Source organism: Rutidosis leptorrhynchoides, chromosome 6, assembly GCF_046630445.1.
Source record: "Rutidosis leptorrhynchoides isolate AG116_Rl617_1_P2 chromosome 6, CSIRO_AGI_Rlap_v1, whole genome shotgun sequence".
Classification (NCBI taxonomy): domain Eukaryota; kingdom Viridiplantae; phylum Streptophyta; class Magnoliopsida; order Asterales; family Asteraceae; genus Rutidosis; species Rutidosis leptorrhynchoides.
The window spans coordinates 421,721,681-421,747,894 of NC_092338.1; the positions used below are offsets into that span (position 1 = coordinate 421,721,681).

The 26,214-nt window shown below is 32.7% G+C and overlaps 2 protein-coding genes and 1 long non-coding RNA gene across 3 annotated transcripts; all 3 read right to left on the reverse strand.

Annotated features, from left to right (window-relative positions):
* Positions 1 to 7,735: 7,735 nt before the first annotated feature.
* LOC139855752 (uncharacterized) lies at positions 7,736 to 8,660 on the reverse strand. The gene is made up of 2 exons (XR_011761546.1): positions 7,956 to 8,660; positions 7,736 to 7,873 (listed from the first exon to the last, which is right to left on the reverse strand). It is a non-coding gene; the product is annotated as an uncharacterized lncRNA (long non-coding RNA).
* Positions 8,661 to 12,657: 3,997 nt separating this feature from the next.
* On the reverse strand, positions 12,658 to 13,827 carry LOC139855167 (F-box/kelch-repeat protein At2g43270-like). Its single transcript, XM_071844412.1, has one exon. It carries the CDS (start codon positions 13,825 to 13,827, stop codon positions 12,658 to 12,660), a length of 1,170 nt encoding a protein of 389 aa, XP_071700513.1.
* Positions 13,828 to 21,235: 7,408 nt separating this feature from the next.
* LOC139855168 (uncharacterized) lies at positions 21,236 to 22,026 on the reverse strand. Its single transcript, XM_071844413.1, has 2 exons — positions 21,622 to 22,026; positions 21,236 to 21,415 (listed from the first exon to the last, which is right to left on the reverse strand). Exons 1-2 carry the CDS (start codon positions 22,024 to 22,026, stop codon positions 21,236 to 21,238), a joined length of 585 nt encoding a protein of 194 aa, XP_071700514.1.
* Between the last annotated feature and the right edge of the window lie 4,188 nt (positions 22,027 to 26,214).

The following is a 26,214-nucleotide window of genomic DNA, read 5'->3' on the forward strand; positions in this document are numbered from 1 at the left end:
ATAGTCGGAAAAATAAGTTACAAGTCGTTTTTGTAAAGGTAGTCATTTCAGTCGAAAGAACGACGTCTAGATGACCATTTTAGAAAACATACTTTCACTTTGAGTTTAACCATAATTTTTGGATATAGTTTCATGTTCATAATAAAAATCATTTTCTCAGAATAACAACTTTTAAATCAAAGTTTATCATAGTTTTTAATTAACTAACCCAAAACAGCCCGCGGTGTTACTACGACGGCGAAAATCCGGTTTTACGGTGTTTTTCGTGTTTCCAAGTTTTAAATCATTAAGTTTGCATATCATATAGATATAGAAAATGTGTGTAGTTAATTTTAAAAGTCAAGTTAGAAGGATTAACTTTTGTTTGCGAACAAGTTTAGAATTAACTAAACTATGTTCTAGTGATTACGAGTTTAAACCTTCGAATAAGATAGTTTTATATATATGAATCGAATGATGTTATGAACATCATTACTACCTCAAGTTTAGTAGGTAAACCTACTGGAAGTGACAAGAAATTATCTAGCTTCAAAGGATTTTGGATGGCTTGAAAGTTCTTGAAGTAGGATCATGACACAAAAACAAGTTCAAGTAAGATTTTTACTCAAATTAAGATAGTTTATAGTTATAGAAATTGAATCAAAGTTTGAATATGAATATTACCTTGAATAAGAAAGATAACCTACTGTATATAACAAAGGTTTCTTGATCTTAGATGATTACTTGGAATGGATTAGAAAGCTTGGAAGTAAATTAGTAAACTTGAAGGGATTTTTGAAGTGTTCTTGAAGTGTTCTTCCTATGATGATTATAGCTTGATTCTTGAAGTGATTTTTGATGAAGATGATGATTAACTACTGAAAAAATACGTTCATAATAGTGTGTGTGTGTTGAGAGAGAATTAGAAAGAGAATTGGAAGTGAAATGGAGTGAATGATGAGTGGTAATTGGTGAGTGGTGAGTGAGGTTAAAAGGAGTTCTAGTTAGTTGACTAGCTCATGGTAGAAGTTAAAATTGATTAGTCATACATGACATAATCAAGAGTGGAATCCCATGCTAGTTCCTATTGGTATATACTCATAGTAAGTACGTTTTGAAGCTGTGTATAATACGGGTAAGAATACGACTAGAATTCTTGATGAAAGAAAAGAATGGAAAAGTAACTGTAACCATTTTCGTTAAGTATGAGTGTTTTGATATATGTCTTGAAGTCTTCCAAAAGTATTTTAATACATCTAAATACACTACATGTATATACATTTTAACTGAGTCGTTAAGTCATCGTTAGTCGTTACATGTAAGTGTTGTTTTGAAACCTTTAAGTTAACGATCTCAATTAATGTTGTTAACCCATTGTTTATTATATCTAATGAGATGTTAAATTATTATATTATCATGATATTATGATATATTAATATATCTTAATATGATATATATACATTTAAATGTCGTTACAACGATAATCGTTACATATATGTCTCGTTTCAAAATCCTTAAGTTAGTAGTCTTGTTTATATGTATATAACTCATTGTTAATATACTTATGGAGATACTTACTTATCATAATCTCATGTTAACCATATGTATATCCGTATATATATCGTCATGTCATTTTTACAAGTTTTAACGTTCGTGAATCGCCGGTCAACTTGGGTGGTCAATTGTCTATATGAAACATATTTCAATTAATCAAGTCTTAACAAGTTTGATTGCTTAACATGTTGGAAACATTTAATCATGTAAATATCAATCTCAATTAATATATATAAACATGGAAAAGTTCGGGTCACTACAACATGCTTTAAACGTCAACAAAAATGTTGGTGAGTTATAGGTTTAACCTATATATATCAAATCGTAACAATAGACCACAAGATTTCATATTTCAATACACATCCCATACATAGAGATAAAAATCATTCATATGGTGAACACCTGGTAACCGACATTAACAAGATGCATATATATAAGAATATCCCCATCATTCCGGGACACCCTTCGGATATGATATAAATTTCGAAGTACTAAAGCATCCGGTACTTTGGATGGGGTTTGTTAGGCCCAATAGATCTATCTTTAGGATTCGCGTCAATTAGGGTGTCTGTACCCTAATTCTTAGATTACCAGACTTAATAAAAAGGGGCATATTCGATTTCGATAATTCAACCATAGAATGTAGTTTCACGTACTTGTGTCTATTTTGTAAATCATTTATAAAACCTGCATGTATTCTCATCCCAAAAATATTAGATTTTAAAAGTGGGACTATAACTCACTTTCACAGATTTTTACTTCGTCGGGAAGTAAGACTTGGCCACTGGTTGATTCACGAACCTATAACAATATATACATATATATCAAAGTATATTCAAAATATATTTACAACACTTTTAATATATTTTGATGTTTTAAGTTTATTAAGTCAGCTGTCCTCGTTAGTAACCTACAACTAGTTGTCCACAGTTAGATGTACAGAAATAAATCGATAAATATTATCTTGAATCAATCCACGACCCAGTGTATACGTATCTCAGTATTGATCACAACTCAAACTATATATATATTTTGGAATCAACCTCAACCCTGTATAGCTAACTCCAACATTCACATATAGAGTGTCTATGGTTGTTCCGAAATATATATAGATGTGTCGACATGATAGGTCGAAACATTGTATACGTGTCTATGGTATCTCAAGATTACATAATATACAATAAAAGTTGATTAAGTTATGGTTGGAATAGATTTGTTACCAATTTTCACGTAGCTAAAATGAGAAAAATTATCCAATCTTGTTTTACCCATAACTTTTTCATTTTAAATCCGTTTTGAGTGAATCAAATTGCTATGGTTTCATATTGAACTCTATTTTATGAATCTAAACAGAAAAAGTATAGGTTTATAGTCAGAAAAATAAGTTACAAGTCATTTTTGTAAAGGTAGTCATTTCAGTCGCAAGAACGACGTCTAGATGACCATTTTAGAAAACATACTTCCACTTTGAGTTTAACCATAATTTTTGGATATAGTTTCATGTTCATAATAAAAATCATTTTCTCAGAATAACAACTTTTAAATCAAAGTTTATCATAGTTTTTAATTAACTAACCCAAAACAGCCCGCGGTGTTACTACGACGGCGTAAATCCGGTTTTACGGTGTTTTTCGTGTTTCCAGGTTTTAAATCATTAAGTTAGCATATCATATAGATATAGAACATGTGTTTAGTTGATTTTAAAAGTCAAGTTAGAAGGATTAACTTTTGTTTGCGAACAAGTTTAGAATTAACTAAACTATGTTCTAGTGATTACAAGTTTAAACCTTCGAATAAGATAGCTTTATATGTATGAATCGAATGATGTTATGAACATCATTACTACCTTAAGTTCCTTGGATAAACCTAATGGAAAAGAGAAAAATGGATCTAGCTTCAACGGATCCTTGGATGGCTCGAAGTTCTTGAAGCAGAATCATGACACGAAAACAAGTTCAAGTAAGATCATCACTTGAAATAAGATTGTTATAGTTATAGAAATTGAACTAAAGTTTGAATATGATTATTACCTTGTATTAGAATGATAAACTACTGTAAGAAACAAAGATTTCTTGAGGTTGGATGATCACCTTACAAGATTGGAAGTGAGCTATCAAACTTGAAAGTATTCTTGATTTTATGTAACTAGAACTTGTAGAATTTATGAAGAACACTTAGAACTTGAAGATAGAACTTGAGAGAGATTAATTAGATGAAGAAAATTGAAGAATGAAAGTGTTTGTAGGTGTTTTTGGTCGTTGGTGTATGGATTAGATATAAAGGATATGTAATTTTGTTTTCATGTAAATAAGTCATGAATGATTACTCATATTTTTGTAATTTTATGAGATATTTCATGCTAGTTGCCAAATGATGGTTCTCACATGTGTTAGGTGACTCACATGGGCTGCTAAGAGCTGATCATTGGAGTGTATATACCAATAGTACATACATCTAAAAGTTGTGTATTGTACGAGTACGAATACGGGTGCATACGAGTAGAATTGTTGATGAAACTGAACGAGGATGTAATTGTAAACATTTTTGTTAAGTAGAAGTATTTTGATAAGTGTATTGAAGTCTTTCAAAAGTGTATAAATACATATTAAAACACTACATGTATATACATTTTAACTGAGTCGTTAAGTCATCGTTAGTCGTTACATGTAAGTGTTGTTTTGAAACCTTTAGGTTAACGATCTTGTTAAATGTTGTTAACCCAATGTTTATAATATCAAATGAGATTTTAAATTATTATATTATCATGATATTATCATGTATGAATATCTCTTAATATGATATATATACATTAAATGTTTTTACAACGATAATCGTTACATATATGCCTCGTTTAAAAATCATTAAGTTAGTAGTCTTGTTTTTACATATGTAGTTCATTGTTAATATACTTAATGATATGTTTACTTATCATAGTATCATGTTAACTATATATATATATATATATATATATATCCATATATATGTCATCATATAGTTTTTACAAGTTTTAACGTTCGTGAATCACCGGTCAACTTGGGTGGTCAATTGTCTATATGAAACATATTTCAATTAATCAAGTCTTAACAAGTTTGATTGCTTAACATATTGGAAACATTTAATCATGTAAATATCAATCTCAATTAATATATATAAACATAGAAAAGTTCGGGTCACTACAGCGCAACACCCCCAGATCAGAATCTGTCCCCCCTTTTTGAATATGTACAACAAAACCCCACTTCAAGTATCTTAATTACACTTATGTACACTACAAATAATCGGGTCTTACACATGGACATCATTCCAACTTGCACCAATCAATACACTTTAAGTATTTGATTATTTCTTTCTTTCTTACCATTGTTTGAGAGTGGTATTAGTTAAATACTTTGGAGAGTGTAGTTGGCTTAAGAGAGTTGTATATGTCATTGTAACAATTTGTGATATAGTGTATTTCTCTCTTTGGAGGCCCGTGGTTTTTTCTCCTGTTTTGGAGTTTCCACGTTAAATTCTTGTGTTGTGGATTGTTCTTATTTCTTTACTGTCTTTCATTGAGCATTTGTTGGGAATTAGTAAGGCCGTAATTCCCCAACAGTCGTCACCGCCAATTTCATCTTCTTGTAAGACCAAAATACAAAAACGACATAACGGAAAGGAGTGTGGTATTGGTAAGTCAAATTATACACAACACCACCCAATCATCAAATGTGATATATGACGAGGTAAAATGTAAACATTCTTTCCTCCGCCCTAAAATAAAAAAGGGAAGTCATTCTTCCACCCCGGAGTAAAGAAAATATTTCTCTACAAACGAGAAGAAAAATTCATTCCACCCTCCATTCGAGGGCAGATATACTTCTTCCAAAATGACCTCCAGTCAATATGACATAGAAAGAAAAGCGCATAGATAGCCGTATGACAAGAAAATTGATACATGCCTAAAGATGTTGTCGAGCCTCGAATGAAATTTACAAATATAAATCATGTAAAACAAACATATTTTCAAAAGTAAATGTGGAATAAAAAAAAATAGAAAATGAACCTACATAAAGCACCAAATCTACATGGTTAAACGAATATATCAAAAAATTCTTCACAAGTCAAATTATACATACACGTTATGTGTAATTTGAAAGTGGTATTAGTAGGCCAAATTGAAAGTGGTATTGGTAAGCCAAGTTATATGGACGCAAATGTAGAACGCCGATTCGTTGGTTAGAAGCTGGTGAGAAACAGTTTACGGGGCCAAAGTTGGTACGACAGACCGCCGAAAGGTTGCAATTGCTCGTGAGAAGTTGAAAGCGGCTCGGAATAGACAGAAAATGTATGCGGATCCGCGTAGGTGTCCAGTAACTTTTAATGTGGGAGACCAAGTGTCTCTAAAAGTTTCACCATGGAAAGGAGTAATCCGATTCGGTAAACGTGGTAAACTTGCACCGAGATATATTGGTCCGTTTCCAATCAAACAGATATTGAACGACCAAACTGTGGTGTTAGATCTCCCGCCTTAGTTAGTAGAGATTCATAACACGTTCAATGTCTGTTACCTGCACAAGTGTAAAATAGAAGATGAAAGCCAAATTCTACCAATACAAGATCTAAAGGTTGACTTAAGCAAGAAAATGGTCGAGAAAGCGATTCGGATTGTTGACCGGAAAGTAACCAAATTGAAAAAGAAACGGATACCGATGGTACTGATAGAATGGAAGCATAGTTTGAGATCTAATCTGACGTGGGAGACAGAGGAATTGATGATCATGATGATTTTTAATGGTGATGAAGATGGTAGGGTGTAGTTGCTCGTGATTTTGGGAAGGAGAGAAAATATGTTTATCATTATGTATCGTTAACTGAAACCGAATACCGAAACTTTAATCGAACGTTTTAATTTATTTCTAGAGTCCTAAACTAGGAAAATCCTAAATAAATAATGGAATCTTAAAATTCATAAATGCAATTATTAAAACTAATAATTGGTGGCTTCGTAGTCATAAATGACGCTTTTCTCCGATTTTCTATAACCGTACGTATGTTTTCTTGCGTTTAGTACCTTTAAACCGAAGCATGTAATCATAGAATATGTAACACATGTTAAACTAGTATGTCCACAAAGGATCACATAGGATCACATATGAATTCCTAATATTAATCTAGTAGAATTCAACTATTCAAGTAACAACGATTAAATATTTAACGAAAAAAGTAATGTTGTTACATTACCTAAATAGTTACCAAGGGATATCATACCATATTATTGTTGAAAACATATATCATATCTATTGTGGAAAACATACATAATTGTTTGTTGGCTTAATGTCTTTAGCCTTGTTTGTTGCTCTCGGTACTTTTTTTAAATTTATATAGTACTCCGTAATAGAATAGCTATATTTTTAGTAAGGTGAAGATATCAGTTGTGTAAAACTCCGTAACAACTCATCCGTGCAACTTCCGATCAACCATCTCACTCGTTTAATTCATTAGAGTACAGTTTACAACGTTGTTTACTTAAATAATAAATCATCATACTCGCAATTTTTAACACAATTCTTCATCATAAACACATACACTCAATTAAGCACATAATCACTATTGCAACAGGCCACTCGATAGCATCAATTAGAAGTAAAGAAAAAGAATATCAAAGACTCAAATGCGATGTTAATTATTGCAATTTAATAGAAATGAAGAAGTAATAGGTATGAGTAAACCTGGAAAACACACCCCATTCTCCCAAATCATGGCTGATCTGTGCAAGGATGGGTAAAACTGGGTCAGCTATAAGAATCTTGGTAAGTAAGAACGGGTCCAAATAGGTTGATATGGGTAAACAGATATTTGTTCCAAAAGTAAATAAGGTTAATTAGTTTGGGTTAACCAGGCCTGAATCCATATGACTCGCCAAATGGCTACTTTTAGTACTACGATTCATCAATATGGTGTCATACAGGGAAGGCTCTCAACAGCTGCAAATGTTGCTTTTGGATAATAAAAGCAGTAACAACTTGCTATAACAATTAAGATACATGTAGTGTGCAATGCATTTTATAATAATGATCATTAGATTCATTTGCAAATGCACGGGAAACTTTTTTCACCATAACAAAGAAGTAAAAATAGATGGACCACATCACTAAACGTTACTATCTTGCTTGCTTGCTCCAAGAGTCAGTTGTGTGTTGCTAGTTTTACACTTTGAAATGTTACCAATATCTCGATCCTTCACTCTTCTATAGATCAAGCAAAAGCAGTGTTTCGATGTATGATTTCGCTAAGCATGCATACCCATCACTAGATATCCCAGTATAACTAATTTCTTCTGACTTGGGTTCATAAACAAAAACTGCATTGTGTACAGAACTGTCATCAGAGAACATTTCAATAATAGGTTCACCGGTTTTCCTAAAGTCATGTACCATTAATACCTGAAATGATTCAAATGGTAACTTAATATCGAATAGCTTAGTAAACGAGTTTGGAACCCCATGCTCCATCCTCCATACACAATATCCTTGTATCTCGGTATACTTGGTTTCAAGCACAACAAGAGATGTCTCTACCTTAAATAAAAGCAAGTGACCATTACATATGTATGCCAAGTCATTCGGAAGGTCTATCTCTGTAAATTCTTCAGTTGTCATATCAAAAGACAATATCAAATACTTTGTTTGTATCGCTTGACCCACACGAGTCCTATCAACAGCAACCCAATAAATAAACTTATCTATACAGACTTGGTTCCATCTCAGTTCAATAGATTTACGGGGCACATTCATAGACAAACTCCTCCAAGACCCCGAACTTAAATTAAAAGGCTCAACTTGCAAAGGGATGAATTTTTCCGGATTGAATTGCGAACTTGAAATATAAGTAATTTTGACGAGCTTAGGGTCACTAGTACGAGGACAAACACCAAAACCAACAACGGTTTCATATTCCGAATTGTTTAATGCATTAGGCACAACAATAGGAACCGACTTTCTAATGGTAGGATTCCATAGAACAAATGTATTCGTTTGCGTAAAACCATATTTTATAAATAAACCTGAAATAAAGCCCAAGCAGAGCACACCCTGAGAGCTACCTATTATATTTGGAAACTTACCAAGTAGGCTAACATCAGAGGGAACAATCAGTGGGACCTTGTTTTGGGGAAAATTATCATCATCATCATCCACAATTGAAATATATGTCTCATTTTTTGAATCAACGTATACATGATGCTGCAACGGAGTGTTGCTGAAGTGGTAATTAGCGATAAAGTCAGAGCTATCGATTAATGACTTCCATGATTTTGAAACTTGTCTGAATCGAAGCAACGATTTGATAGGAAGCAATTTGATGATTCCTATTTGAATATCGAAAGGTACGTTATCAGACATTAGGGTTTTGAGTTTGATTTTGGGGAAAGTTAGGATTTGAATTTAGGGATTTTAGAAGGTGGAATAGGAGATTACAAGTAGTAAGAAAAAATTACGAAGTGAATTCTTTTTGAGCCGGAGAAGTAACAAGATCGCCGGAAAATCGGATTTGGTTTGGCCGCAAGAAGGAATTCATGATATTCATCTATGTGTTTGAATCTTGAGTTTTTATTAGTAATTTTTATTGCTTTATTCTTATTAAATCAAATTCAATCAACCATAATAATATTAATACAAGGGAATTGATATTTCCAAACTTGTTTTTGATAAATCCACACAAAGTTACTAAACTGCCCTTAATGATGTGTTATATAAAATTTTCATTTCAAAATATTGGAAGGCATAACTGAAAAGTAACAACAAAAATGTGTGGATCAATAAAAAAGATGCTTGGAAATATCACCTCCCCTCGATATCAATACGGAAAACGATAAAAGTAGTCACACTTAATCATACAAAAAATAATTTTATTCCATATTTATAAAAGTAGGAAACCATGAATGTGGTGGTTGAATGGTTATGACCCTGGCCTTCCATAATGGAGGTCATGAGTTCGATTCCAGGCACCCACAGTTATCCACTCATGGCCACGGAGGTTCGCCTGCAATGACTCCGGACTGCTCGCGTAGCGAGTAGTCGCCCTGGGATTAGTCAAGTTGACCGTTTGGATACCCAGGTTAAAAAAAAAAAATTTATAAAAGTTAAAAATCCGAAAAAATTCACTACTAACGTATTTCAGTGGTGTCCCGTGCCACCACTAGACACACTATAGATCCGCCCGTGAATTCAACACTGCCATAAATAATAGAGTTTATCTAAAGATAGCCCTAAGGACTATATTTAAGAAGTGTAGACATGCATGAAATGATTGTAAGCAGGGTCGTGTTTGGCTATGGGTAGCATGGGCAACGGCCTAAGGCACCATGAAAATTAAGGGGCAACATTTTTCTGTAGCCCTTTAAAATACTAGCTTTATTTTAGTTCAAATGCAATATTATCTCAAGTTGGAAAAATTGGCCTTTTACAAAATTATCTTTTACAATCTAGAATATTTGCCCAACTATAATGCTAAACTACTAATTTTTTATAATCAGAAAATATATTAGCCGAGCCGCTAGCAACCAACACCACTAACCGTTTTAATAGATGGTCTTTTTGTCTATTTATCAATATTCTATCTTTCTATAATTTAATTATATTTTTGTTTAAACATTTTTGAGTTGGTATACAACTATTCTCTTGTTGTGTTCATGACATCAAGTGCTCAAATTAAGGGGCGAAATAGAAACAAGTTTTTAGCAAATCTTTGACTGTGACAAATTAGTGCTTAATTTTTGTCTTTAAAAAAACAAAAAGACATCGTTTTAGATGATGTATTAACTTGTAACTCGTAGTTGTTCTCCACATTTTGCAAAACTTTAATTCAATAATAACATTGGCGTGAAGATTCCGTCTAGCTTGGCTAGGCTCCAAACCCTAATCATAATGTGTAATTTGTTTACGAGAGGGCATTTTTCCAGACTCGCCAAGGGCACCAGATTACACCAGAACAGCCCTGGTTGTAAGTTAATGATAACTAATCACTCCACTACCTTAAATCAACTCAATGTACAATATATTCAAGCTTAAATTTAGTTTTTAAGTATAGCTCTTAGGACTATATTTAAAAAACCTTATTTATAATATGCTTGAACTATATTTAAATATAGCTCTTAGGACTATATTTAAAAAACCTTATTTATAATATGCTTGAACGTAGCCTTAAAAGCTATGTTTATCAAAACCCTATTAACGTTGTTCATATACTACTCTGTACTCGGTACTTGCACACATATTGACTATTTCCTTGAGACATACTCGTAATTATGTGAACAATTCTTAGTATAAATTAGCGCTCGGTCTTTAAAAAAAAATTCTTACATAAACGGTCATCATCAAAGACACTTTTGTGTGCACAGTCCTTAGATTGATAGACGTTAAAAGATCCGTTAATAGCATCACATGGTTTGTAAAAGAAACACATTTTGATAGATTATTGTTCCCATTTTTGGTGATTTTACGCATAACTGGATTGTAAAAGTTGTTTTGAATTCAAATATTTATTGCTAACTTTTATGCATAGCTGAATTGAAAGGAAAGCTTGTATTGGAGTCTTTTATTAACTGTTTTTACATCGTGTGTATTGTACAACTCTAGTATGTTGCACTTTGGTTTTTATTGAAAGGTTTATATTTATTTTTTTGACAATTTGCCATCTTTTTCAGGGAATGCGCGAAGATGATGGTCTATCTACACCAGAAATCAGGCACAGGAAAACATGTTTCAGTGTTCAAGAAGTATGGCACATCAAAAAATGGCAATGTGGCTCGAACCCACCAGCCGGCTAACTTCATTTTGGAGGACGTTTGGGTTTGATTAGTTTGTGACTGAATTACAAGTCGAAAACTTGGGTTTGTTTATAGCCGTTGATCAGCAACCTATAGTTGCCAGTCTCTTAGGTTGTTTCAACTCTGCTAGTATTTTCCACAACTTTTTAGATCATCCGTGATCTGTTTGTCGACGTTTGAACCCTATTGCAGTGTTTTTTTAATTTTGTTTATATAATCTTAAATGTGGAAACATATGTTACTAGTATTTCTTATGCTGTTCATTATATTTTTGGTTAGTTTGACATTCCTTGTGTATGAGACTGAAAATAAATTGGGTCAATCTATTAAACAGATCTACATTTAAATGAATTTCCATCAAGTCCACTATGATCATGCTTTAATTTATACTTTCCATATATAATTGCTCTGCATTTTCAATTAGTAAAGCTAAACCTGTTACCGTGTGATCATTAATTTATACTTACCATATATTTAACCTGTTAGATTTTGTTACTTGTTACTATATCATGCATTAATTTATACTTTCCATATATTTAACCTGTTAGATTTTGTTACTTATTACTACTAGATTATAAGTATCAGTTTATAACCTTTAACAAAGATGCAGAACTATTTAGGCTTTTGTAGTTTTATATGAGGTGACTTGGTGCCACAGAAATGTGAACTGTAAGTTTTGTTGCAACTATTTAGGCTTTTAAAACGTTGTTTATTTAGATAAAAAAAAAATCGTCGTACTCAGCAATTTTAACATAATTCTTCATCATAAACATAGACACTCAATTAAGCACATAATCACTATTGCACCAGTCAACTCAATAGCATCAATTAGAAGTAAAGAAAAAGAATATCATAGACTTAAATGCGATGTAAATTATTGCAATTTAATATTGTAGAAAAGAAGAACTCGTCTGAGTAAACGTGGAAGACACGCCCCGTTCTCCCAAAACATGGCTGATCTGGGTAAGGATGGGTAAAATGGTCAGCTATAGGAATCTGAATCTCTATAAGTAAGAACGGGTCCAAATAGGTTGATATGGGTGAACAGATGGTTGTTAAAAGAGTATATAAGGTTTATTAAGTTGGGTCAACCAGACCTGAACCCGTATGACTCGCCAAATGGCTACTTTTAGTAGTATGACTCATCACTATGGTGTGTCATACAGGAGGGCTCTCAACAGATGCAAATGTTACTTTTGGATTATAAAAGCATCAACAACTTGCTATAAGAATTAAAATACATGTATTGTGCAACACATTTTATAATAATGATCATTTTACACTTTGAAATGTTACCAATATCTTGATCCTCCACTCTACTATTGATCAAGCAAAAGTAGTGTTTCAATGTATGATTTTGCTAAGCATTCATACCCACCACCAGCAATCCCAGTATCATTAATTTCTTCTGACCTGGGTTCATAAACAAAAATTGCATTTTGTACATAATTGTAATCATGCATCATTTCAATAATAGGTTCACCAGTTTTCCTAAAGTCATGTACCTTTTCTATTTGCAACGATTCAAATGGTGACTTAATAACGAATAGCTTAGTAAACGAGTTTGGAACCCCATGCTCCATCCTCCACACACAATACTCTTCTTGTGTCTCGGTATACACGGTTTCAAGCACAACAAGAGATGTCTGTAACTTAAATAAATGCAAGAGACCGTTATATATGCATGCCAAATTATTCTGAAGGTCTATCTCTGTAAATTCTTCAGTTGTCATATCAAATGACAATATCAAATTCTTCGTCTGTGTCGTTTGACCCACACAAGTCCAATCAGTGGCAACCCAATAAATAAACTTATCTATACATACTTGGCTCCATGTCAGTTTAATTGATTTACGGGGCACATTCATAGACAAACTCCTCCAAGACCTCGAACTTAAACTAAAAAGCTCAACTTGCAAAGGGATGCATTTTTCAGGCTTAAATTGCCAACTTGAACTATAAGTAATTTTGACAAGCTTAGGGTCACTAGTACCAGGACAAACCCCAAAACCAACAACGGTTTCATATTCCGAATTGTTTAGTGCATTAGGCACAACAATACGAACCGATTTTCTAATCGTAGGATTCCATAGAACAAATGTATTCATTCTGCAAGAAAATGGCATAAAATCTACTGATATTTGTGGAATAACACACAAGCATAGCACACCCTGAGAGCTACCTATTATATTTGGAAACTTACCAAGTAGGCTAACATCAGAGGGAACAATCAGTGGGACCTTGTTTTGGGGGAAATTATCATCATCATCATCCACAATTGAAATATATGTCTCATTTTTTGAATCAACGTACCTTACAAGTACATGATGCTGTAATGGAGCGTTGCTGAAGTGGTAATTAGCGATAAAGTCAGAGCTATCGATTAATGACTTCCATGATTTTGAAACTTGTCTGAATCGGAGCAACGATTTGATAGGAAGTAATTTGATGATTGCTGTTTGAATATCGGAAGGTACGTTATCAGACATTTAGGGTTTTGAGTTTGATTTTGGGGAAAGTTAGGATTTGAATTTAGGGAATTTAGACGATGAAATAGGAGATTACGAGTAGTAAGAAAAAATTACGAAGTGAATTCTTTTTGCGCCGGAGAAGTAACAAGATCGCCGGAAAATCGGATTTGGTGGATTTGGTTTGGCCGCACGAAGGAATTCATCTATGTGTTTGAATCTTGAGTTTTTATTACTGCTGTAATTTTTATTGTGTTATTATTATTATTATTATTATTATTATTATTATATTATTATTATTATATTATTAATTATTAAATTATTAATTATATTATTATATTATTAAATCAAAATCAACGTATTAATAATTATTAATAATTAATATAATATTAATATTAATATATCTATCAATATAGTCTAATAAACCTCTACAATAATGACAACATCATTAAGCTAGATTACCTTTTACTTTTCATAATGAAGATGTCATAATTATATATTAATTTATTTAAAAAAATTATACAAAATCTTTTATAAAAGGAAATATTAATATCTCATAAATAGTAATTTTATTTTTCTAAAAAAATTTAAAAGGCATTTATTATTATTATTATTATTAAAAATATAAATATAAATATTCAACTTTGAGCGAACTTTATGTTTGTAATATCAACGACAAGTTTCTTAGTCGGAATTCGTGGTTCCATGGAGCAATAAACTAAATGACTTTAACATTTACATTTACTTAATACCTAAAACATATCATTAAATTATTTCGTTTAAATAAACCCGTGTTTTCACGGGTTATTTTACTAGTTATATTATATTGTTCATATACTCCACACGTTGACTTGTTCCTTTAGATTACTAATCAGGTGAAGAGTTCTTTCTATATATTACGCGCTCAGTATTTTAAAAAAAAAAAATCTTACAAAAACAGTCCTCATCGTTTGACAATTTTGCGTGAATAGTCCTTAGAATGACAGACGTTAAAAAATTCGATAATGACATCACATGCATTGTACGTGAGGGTAATTCTATCAATTTACTTTTCCTTTTTCATTTCTCTTAGCGAGCGGCGGAAGCAGGAATTTTTTTCAACGGAGACGAATTTTTTTTAAAAATCGTAGCAATTTTTTGGCGGCAAAATATAGAGGTTTGGGGCAAAATACGGAGTCTTTTGAACAAAATTTGGAGGATTTTGTGCAAAATATAGAGGTTTTGAGACAAAATATGAAAACTTTGAGGCAAAACATTTTTTCACCGGAGGCGAAATTGAAAAATCCAAAATTTTTACATTAAAAATTGCAAATCTATTGGGGGCGGCTGCCCCCTCTGTACCTTCTAATTTTCGCCCCTGCTCTTAGCTTTTTTTCCTTTTTTCTTCTCTTTAAAAGCAGAGATGATTCAACATTCCATTTCTAATTTTACTTATTTTAAGATATATTCTACAACTTTTATGTCAAAAAACTTACTAATAACATAATCACAAATTGTCATACTCCACTTATTAATATCATCATCTTTTTCATTAGAAATTCCTAATACATGGACACATAATTTTTATTTGAATCAAAATATAATACATCAAATCTAACAATTCGGTTTCTTAAAAACAGAAAATTGATGAAACCTTAACCATAGAAACAACAAAAGTTGAATCACCTGAGTCGTCACCGCCTTCTTGCCGTCGTTGCTCACCAAAACTGTGAAAGCTCGTAACATCTTGAAGTTACCTAAACCCATTGATTACTTCCAGTAACTTTTCTACGACACCGGCACACCGCCGCTCAATTCAGACAGTCGGAGGTCGATTTTAAGTTTTGTGAAGTCGGCCAATTCCGATTTCATGTTCTAGTAAGACCTATATACAAAAACAATAGAACAACGAGGAGTGTGGTATTGGTAGGTCAAATTATACACAACAACAGTTACGCAATTCTAGAATGAGGAAGTCATTTTTCCTCCCCGGAGTAAAGAAAAAGTTTCTCTACAAACGAGAAGAAAAAGTCATTCCACCTGTAGTGACCCGAACTTTTCCATGTTTATATATATTAATTGAGATTGATATTTACATGACTAAATGTTTCCAATGTGTTAAGCAATCAAACTTGTTAATAGTTGATTAAATGAAATAAGTTTCATATAGACAATTGATCACCCAAGTTGACCGGCGATTCACGAACGTTACAAATTTGTAAAAACTACATGTTGTGGTATATATAGACATATATATATGGTTGACATGAGAGTATGATGTGTAAGTATCTCACTAAGTATATTAACAATGTGTGATATACATAAGAAATGAGATTACTAAGTTAAGAAACTCGAAATGATATATATAACGATTATCGTTATGATAACGTCTACTAAATACATATGTATCATATTAAGATATTGATACACTTTATTTAACATGATAAAATGATATTTAAATATATCATTAAGTGTGTTAACAATGAATTACATATGTAAAAACAAGACTACTAACTTAATGATTTCGAAACGAGACATATATGTAACGATTATTGTTGTAACGACATTTAATGTATATATATCATATTAAGATATATTAATACATCATGATATCATGATAATGTAATAATTTAACATCTCATTTGATTTAATAAAGAATGGGTTAACAACATTTAACAAGATCGTTAACTTAAAGGTTTCAAATCAACATTTACATGTAACGACTAACGATGACTTAACGACTCAGTTAAAATGTATATACATGTAGTGTTTTAATATGTATTCATACACTTTTGAAAGACTTCAAGACACTTATCAAAATACTTCTACTTAACAAAAATGCTTACAATTACATCCTCGTTCAGTTTCATCAACAATTCTACTCGTATGCACCTGTATTCGTACTCGTACAATACACAGCTTTTAGATGTATGTACTATTGGTATATACACTCCAATGATCAGCTCTTAGCAGCCCATGTGGGTCACCTAACATATGTGGGAACCATCATTTGGCAACTAGCATGAAATATCTCATAAAATTACAAAAATATGAGTAATCATTCATGACTTATTTACATGAAAACAAAATTACACATCATTTATATCTAATCCATATACCAACGACCAAAAACACCTACAAACACTTTCATTCTTCAATTTTCTTCATCTAAGTGATCTCTCTCAAGTTCTATCTTCAAGTTCTAAGTGTTCTTCATAAATTCTATAAGTTCTAGTTTCATAAAATCAAGAATACTTCCAAGTTTGCTAGCTTACTTCTAATCTTGTAAAGTGGTCATCCAACTTCAAGAAATCTTTCTTATTTACAGTAAGATATCTTTCTAATACAAGGTAATACTCATATTCAAACTTTGATTCAATTTCTATAACTATAACAATCTTATCTCGAGTGAAAATCTTACTTGAACTTGTTTTCGTGTCATGATTCTGCTTCAAGAACTTTCAAGCCATCCAAGGATCCTTTGAAGCTAGATCCATTTTTTTCATTTCCAGTAGTTTTATCCAGAAAACTTGAGTTAGTAATGATGTTCATAACATCATTCGATTCATACATATAAAGCTATCTTATTCGAAGGTTTAAACTTGAAATCACTAGAACATAGTTTAGTTAATTCTAAACTTGTTCGCAAACAAAAGTTAATCCTTCTAAATTGAATTTTAAAATCAACTAAATACATGTTCTATATCTATATGATATTCTAACTTAATGATTTAAAATCGGAAAACACGAAAAACACCGTAAAACCGGATATACGCCGTTGTAGTAACACCGCGGGTTGTTTTGGGTTAGTTAATTAAAAACTATGATAAATTTTGATTTAAAAGTTGTTCTTCTGAGAAAATGATTTTTCTGATGAACATGAAACTATATCCAAAAATCATGGTTAAACTCAAAGTGGAAGTATGTTTTCCAAAATGGTCATCTAGACGTCGTTTTTCGACTGAAATGACTACCTTTACAAAAAACGACTTGTAACCTGTAATTCCGACTATAAACTTATACTTTTTCTGTATATATTCATAAACTTAAGTTCAATATGAAACCATAGCAATTGGATTCACTCAAAACGGATTTAAAACGAAGAAGTTATGGGTAAAACAAGATTGGATATTTTTGATCTTTTTAGCTACGGGAAATGTTTAACAAATCTATACAAATCATATCCTAGCTAACTTATATTGTATTATACATATATTCTAATATATTATGTAATCTTGGGATACCATAGACACGTATGCAAATGTTTTGACATATCATATCGACCCATGTATATATATTATTTGGAACAACCATAGACATTCTATATGCAGTAATGTTGGAGTTAGCTATACAGGGTTGAGGTTGATTCCAAAAATATATATATACTTTGAGTTGTGATCTAGCCTGAGACGTGTATACACGGGTCGTGGATTGATTCAAGATAATATATATCAATTTATTTCTGTACATCTAATTATGAACAACTAGTTGTAGGTTACTAACAAGGACAGCTGACTTAATAAACTTAAAACAGTAAAACGTATTAAAAATATTGTAAATATATTTTGAACATACTTTGATATATATGTACATATTTGTTATAGGTTCGTGAATCGACCAGTGGCCAAGTCTTACTTCCCGACGAAGTAAAAATCTGTGAAAGTGAGTTATAGTCCCACTTTTAAAATATAATATTTTTGGGATGAGAATACATGCAGGTTTTATAAATGATTTACAAAATAGACACAAGTACGTGAAACTACATTCTATGATTGAATTATCGAAATCGAATATGCCCCTTTTTATTAAGTCTGGTAATCTAAGAATTAGGAAACAGACACCCTAATTGACGCGAATCCTAAAGATAGATCTATTGGGCCTAACAAACCCCATCCAAAGTACCGGATGCTTTAGTACTTCGAAATTTATATCATATCCGAAGGGTGTCCCGAAATGATGGGGATATTCTTATATATGCATCTTGTTAATGTCGGTTACCAGGTGTTTACCATATGAATGATTTTTATCTCTATGTATGGGATGTATATTGAAATATGAAATCTTGTGGTCTATTGTTACGATTTGATATATATAGGTTAAACCAACATTTTTGTTGACGTTTAAAGCATGTTTATTCTCAGGTGAATACTAAGAGCTTCCGCTGTTGCATACTAAAATAAGGACAAGATTTGGAGTCCATGTTTGTATGATATTGTGTAAAAACTGCATTCAAGAAACATATGTCGATGTAATATATTTCTATTGTAAACCATTATGTAATGGTCGTGTGTAAACAGCATATTTTAGATTATCATTATTTGATAATCTACGTAATGTTTTTGAAACCTTTATTGATAAAATAAAGGTTATGGTTGTTTTAAAAATGAATGCAGTCTTTGAAAAACGTCTCATATAGAGGTTAAAATCTCGCAACGAAATCAATTAATATGGAACGTTTATAATTAATATGAACGGGACATTTCACCACCCTCTACTCAAGGCCAGATATATTGTTTTCAAAAGGACCTCCGACCAATGTGACATAAAAAAAAGGTGCATAAATATCCGTATGAGAAGTAAACCGATACATACCTCTAGATGTTGTCGAGCTCGAATGAAATTTACAAATATAAATCATGTAAAACAAACATATTTTTAAAAGCAAGCTTGAAATATAATAATAAGAAATTTAACCTACATAAAGCACCAACTCTACTTGGTTAAACGAATATATCAAAAAATCCTTCACAAGTAACTCAAAATATACATACATGTTATGTGTAATATGAATGTGGTATTGGTAAGCCAATTTGAAAGTGGTATTGATAAGCCAAGTTAAATACAATTCACAAGAAAATAATGAAACAAAGGTTTTCGTAGCTTCACTTTACATCCAAGAATCGAACACGAAAGTCGGGGTATATTTAACAAAGGTTACTGTAGGTTTGTTGTATACCCAAAATTCCTTCACGAAAGTCGGTTTATATTAAGGTGGGGATGACTTATGTGAAAGTGAATGTTGGTGATTTTAGTGAAATCACAATACAAATTTTGGTGATTTGAAATTCACTAAGTTGAAAGTGAAAGTTGTCTTTGACACTTTAGAATGAATTTGGAGAGTATGAAGTTAGTACACATTCATCAAAGAGTTAAAGCTTTTCGGTGTTAGTTTGTTGAAAACAAACTCAAATTGTTGTCCAGGCTTATGGTGCAACGCACCTATTGACGAAAGTGTCGCATCATATAACTAAAAATGTGAAAATTTACATCAGAAAGTTTTCATGTGTATTGGTAAGTCGCACCAACTGACATGTGAGCCGCACGATTAGGCATGGTCTGATGTAAAGTTGTAATGTTTACCCAAAGGAGTTGCAATGGTTCACAAATGGTTCCCTTGTTTACATAGACATTTTGGGACATGTTTAAGTGGTTTATTGGGGTATGAATACACCCTTTCAAACATGTATATAGCCAAGAGATGTGTCATTTAATCATGACCCATTTTGAATGGTTGCAACACTTCATTTTACCTTTTGACTCATTATAAATATATGTCTTCATTCATTGAAGAAGGGTTCCAGAATTTTGATGATTCGAACCACACTTTCAATACAAAACTTCCAGATTATACTTTCTAGATTTGCAAGGAATAAATATTCTTTGGGTAATGATATGTACACAACTCATTTTTGTGATGTACACAACCATCATACTTTACAGTGTTGTACAGTACAACACTATAAAACATGATGGTTGTATACATAACAAAAATGAGTTGTGTACATATCACTCCCCATATTCTTTTGGTCAAGAAAGATTGTTCATACTAGTCTTATCCTAATAATGATTTTGTGTAACCCGTGACCAAGTGGGTCGAAATACTATATTAAGACAGCATTCACACGATTCTAGTATCAATCCAGTTACAGATTGTTTACCCACTAATCCATATTTTCCTACACTGAAGGTGTAATGGATTAAGTTTTAAGATGCATTTTGATTTCTTTATAGATTGTAGAATAATTGTGGTTGAATTTTCAGATTGGTTTGTAATAAAGTAAGTTGGTGAAAGAAATTGGAAATATGACATTTGCAGAGGTAATATGAGATATGAGGTTGAAAAGGGGAATGATATGTTAAAAGAAGAAAATACCTTAATGTGCTAGACATGTGACATCAATAAAAGATTTTCTTTAACGAAAGTTAGTGTTAGGGACTGTTTTTTATGGTAAAAGGGTATTACCCGGCGAATATATTGATATAAACGACGATACAAATAGGTACTGGGTAATAGAACATGCCCTATAACCTCTCAAAACAACCAAGCTTTAAGAATTAAAGAAAACATGAGCCGAAGCTCTACAAAAAAAAAACATAATCAAGATATTTTCCAATCCGCTTTGAGCCCAAGCGCACTCGGAGTAGATTTCCATATGAAACTCATAAGCTTTTAGCGAACCGTAGAATAAATGGTCTCATAAAGCTGCATCGCAGAACGATTACCCTTTTTGAAGAGACGCCGGTTCCTCTCTTGCCAAACATAGTAAATTGAAGCTGCGAAGAGAAGCTTTATAACGACTATTCTAGCCACATTTCTAATAGCAAACGGGCTCACCAACAGCACAAAATCCTTCCAACCATGTGTGACCATTGGAAATTCAATGTGATTCAGAACTAACGACCACACTTGTGAAGAAAATATGCATGAGAAAAATAAGTGATCATGAGAATCTTACACCATATTTATAGCGGACATAATAGCGATGACCCATGATGAATCTCTCACGCCTTTAGTCTATCTTGCGACTTTAATCTTTCACCCATTAGAAGTCATACCACAAACGTGTGACGGGGAATACATTGAGAGAACCAAACCATTGAGTACCATTCAACTATTGGAGCATGAGGACGTAGGTATTCCCAAACATGACTAATAGAAAAAACACATTTGTTACCAGCAATATCATTCCCCATAACCATATCACTATTAATTGAAAGAACAGGAGGAGCCAAATTATTCAATATAACATAACGGTCCACCCAATCCGGAGGCCATCTCCACTTAGCCTGATCAATGATGTCGCACACCTGATCGGTTAACAACATACCTCCATTAACAATGTCACATAGTCTGACTATATTAATGAGAGGCTCAACATCGTTCCATTCATCAAACCAAGCTGAAGTAATAGTACCATCCCCGATATCATGTATGAATCTACCCCGCAAAACGTCACGCATACCCAACAACTTAAGCTAACCCCATGATCTCGAACTTGGAGCCGTTGTCTTCACTTTGAAGTTGTGGAGACACTATCTTTATGGGACAAAGAGTACCATATTCACCGATCACAAAAGCCTCCAGCACATCTTTGATCAGAAGCAGCTGAATATGAGACAACGTCGATGGATCGAGACGCTGAACGACTATGATTGTGAATTCCGTTACCATCCTGGCAAAGCCAATGTTGTAGCCGATGCTCTGAGTCGAAAGGAGAGAATGGTACTGTGACGATCGCTCCAAATCCATATGGACGAACACGTCATTCATTGATTTCATTGCGAGGTATTTGACCTCTATATGATACGTTTTGTAAACATTGCATTCTTTTGAAAAGGCATACCATAAATGAATATTAAATTCCAAGGTTTTCGACATCTGATGATTTCTACATATAGACAATCACCGTAAATAATAGTTTACAATAATACTTCCGTTGACAATGCAGTCAAAATGGATACATGATGATGGTTTGTGAATGCAACGTTTTCTTGAATAACGCATGCAAGACTCCATGCATATAGCTTGTATCACATATAAGCAAATAGCGGAAGACTTCTAGGGAACCTGAGAATAAACATGCTAACAAGTGTCAACACAAAGGTTGGTGAGTTCATAGTTTTAGTGTTTCGCATAATCTGTATATAAAAGTGGATCACAAGATTTCAGTTGTTTCATCCAGAAACGTTTATCAAAATATTCTACGAAATTGAGCACCCTGGTAACTAAACTTAACGTATATATAATTTGTACCCTTTGTATAATCATCTTAATAATACACGCAAACCAACGTGTACGCTTCTCAAATAGCATACGTCCGTTAAAAGGCTAGTGCTCTAGCTCGGACGGGGATATCAAGCCCTATGGATCCATATACTACTACTCGCACCCACCAGTTCTTATAACTGGCAGTTACTAGTTACCAAAGCTAAGGGATTTTCGGTTCAAACTCAGTGTAGAATTTAGTATGTACTTGTATCCATTGTGTTTAAAATAAAGTGCATGTATTCTCAGCCCAAAAATATATATTGCAAAAGCAATTAAAAAGGGAGCAAATGAAACTCACGCATATAAATATTGTATATCGGTTAATAAAGCATTTGCATGTATTCTCAGCCCAAAAATGTAGAGAGTAAAAGGGATTTATGAAACTCACCTTAGCAGCACATAAAGTTGTTCATCGTAATGTGACCGAAACTCGGAAATTAAATAATCGTAGATTTCAACCTAGAGAACATATGTTGGTCAATAAATGTCTATCAAGCTAGGTCAGGTCATAGTGTATCACAATCCTAATGCTCGAGATCGACATACAAAAGTTATCCAAAGTCGTTTCAAAAAGTCAATTTTGACAGTTGCTTAACCAAACGAGACGTGTTTTATATAAGGATTCATTTACTCGGCTGGTAATATTCAAAAATCCAGTTTATCAACCTTACAAACAAGTTGTTTAAATATTAATTGCAGATTCAAAAGCAATTCCAATTATCGTCAATTATAATTCAGTTGACCATATCTTTTGATTCGTTCTTCGAAACTATTCGATATTTAAATGAAAAGTTATTGATTTTTCGCTAGCTTTCCAAAAACATGTATATCATATACCTTTTACCAGTAATATATGTATTTAATTCATGATTCATTATAAACTGTTTAGCGATAAAATTTAGCATACAAGCATGTATAAATATATATACTCGAGCACTAGACATGGATACACAATTAATATATAAAAGATAAAATATAAGTGCTTACGTATCAATATTGAGATTCAATATTGTAGAAAAGTACGTAGACGCAATGGAGATTATAAATACTAGGTTTGATTCATATATATACCCCCGAACATTACTCATAACCTCCTTGGCAATAACCCATAATTTCCTTAGCTCTAGCTTGCTCGTAAACCATTTTTGAAATCGTTTAGACATAACCTCGTCGTAGTATTTTATGTATAATACTAATAATTATTATACTACTGATAATAATAATAATAATAATAAGATTAATAATAATATTAATCTTAATAATAATAATAATAATAATAATAATAATAATAATAATAATAATAATAATAATAAATATAAATATAAGAGTGTGAGAGAGAGATGGATGGAATGCATCAAAAATCAGAAACGATCGAGCTTTTATACATGTTTGCTGAATCTGATGCCCATGCAATCGCATGGGCTTTCAGTGCAAATGCCATGCGATCGCATGGCCTGTCTGGACAGCTCACTTTTGTTTGTTTTATTGCTTGTCGACATATTATTTAATTATATATATAATATATTTAATTTATATAATTAATTATATATTATATTAAATTCACATGCATAGTTGACTTGTACTTTTTGTTCCGATAAGTCGTACATCATCACTCGACTTATGTCCCGGTTCCGGTTTTTCGAACGTCCTTTCGTACGCTGAGAAAACTTGTACATTACGTTTCGCGACTCGTACCTTTGTCAAAATATAGTCTTAAATTGTCCATAAACTATACCACTCGAGATATAACTTATACTTTTGAGTGTTTTGGTCATTTACTTCTATAAATTATCTTCTCGTTATTTGTTAATATATATATAATAACAATTCGTTTTATGACCAACTTAATATTATATTTTATCGTATTGTTAAATATATATTTTCAATATTAATAAACACGTTTTAAAATACATATCGTAAGTTTATTCATATCTAATTCCAACAGTTAATATTCCTTATTATTGTATGTGTCCAAATTACGTTATTTAAACAAACACTTTAATATTTATTTCGAATATCGTTAAAAATGAACGATTTCTTAAATCAACGTGGACCTCACAACAGAGACTCGTAATAATATTATAATCCTTCAGGGATTCAATAAATATCTTTTAATTCAATCGTTTTGCATAATCTTTTATCTCCGTAGTTAAATATATCGATCAGGTAATCAAACCAATAAATTTTAATTCACAGTATCATATACTCAACACTTTGTTACGTTTTCAAGTTATAGTATATGTATCTATTTACATATAATTGTTCACGAATCGTTGAGAACAATCGAAGGGTAATTGAATAGTTCAAAATTTTGAGATTCAACTTCATAGACTTTGTTTATCGTGGCAGAAATATTAAACCATATTGAGAATTTAGTTCAGAATAAGTCAAAATTTTCCGGGTCATTACAGGTACCTCTTCGTTTTCGGGCTCTGAACATCACCATTCATTCGAACCTCAACAGCCAGATCCGAGTAGCCCAAGAAGAGGCTCTCAAAGAGGAGAACATACCCCGTGAATACTTGAACATTCTCGTCTCTAAATTCGAGGTTAAGGAGTCTGGACTCCGATGTTATGCCGGAAGAATTTGGGTACCTCGTTATGGAGATTTTACGAAGCCTTATACTTGATGAAGCCCACAAGTCGAGATATTCGATTCATCCAGGAGCCGGCAAAATGTACCACGATCTTAAGGAACAATATTGGTGGCCAAATCTTAAGAAGGATGTTGCAACTTATGTTGGGAGGTGTTTGACTTGTTCGAAGGTTAAGGCTGAACATCAGAGGCCATCTGGATTACTTCAACAACTGGAAATCCCACAATGAAAATGGGAAGCAATTACGATGGACTTCATCACGAAGCTACCAAAGACGGTGGGCGGATACGATACAATCTGGGTTATCGTTGACCGTCTTACCAAATCTGCTCATTTCCTAGCTATGAAGGAAACTGATACGATGGAGAGGCTTGCTCAACTGTATATAAAAGAGGTTGTATCTCGTCATGGTGTGCCTCTATCAATTATCTTAGATCGCGATCCCCGTTTTGCTTCCAAATTCTGGCGTTCTTTGCAAGAAGCCTTGGGAACTCGTCTCGACATGAGCACTGCATATCACCCGTAGACTGACGGTCAGAGCGAACGAACGATTAAGACTTTAGAGGACATGTTGCGTGCCTGTGTTATTAACTTCGGAAAGTCTTGGGAAAGGCATTTGCAGTTAGCCGAATTCTCTTACAACAACAGTTATCACTCGAGTATTAATGCCGCACCTTTTGAAGTGTTGTATGGCTGCAAGTGCCGTTCTCCTATTTGTTGGGCCGATTTAGGCGAAGTGCAAATCACCGGACCCGAGATAGTCCATGAAATGACGGAGAAGAT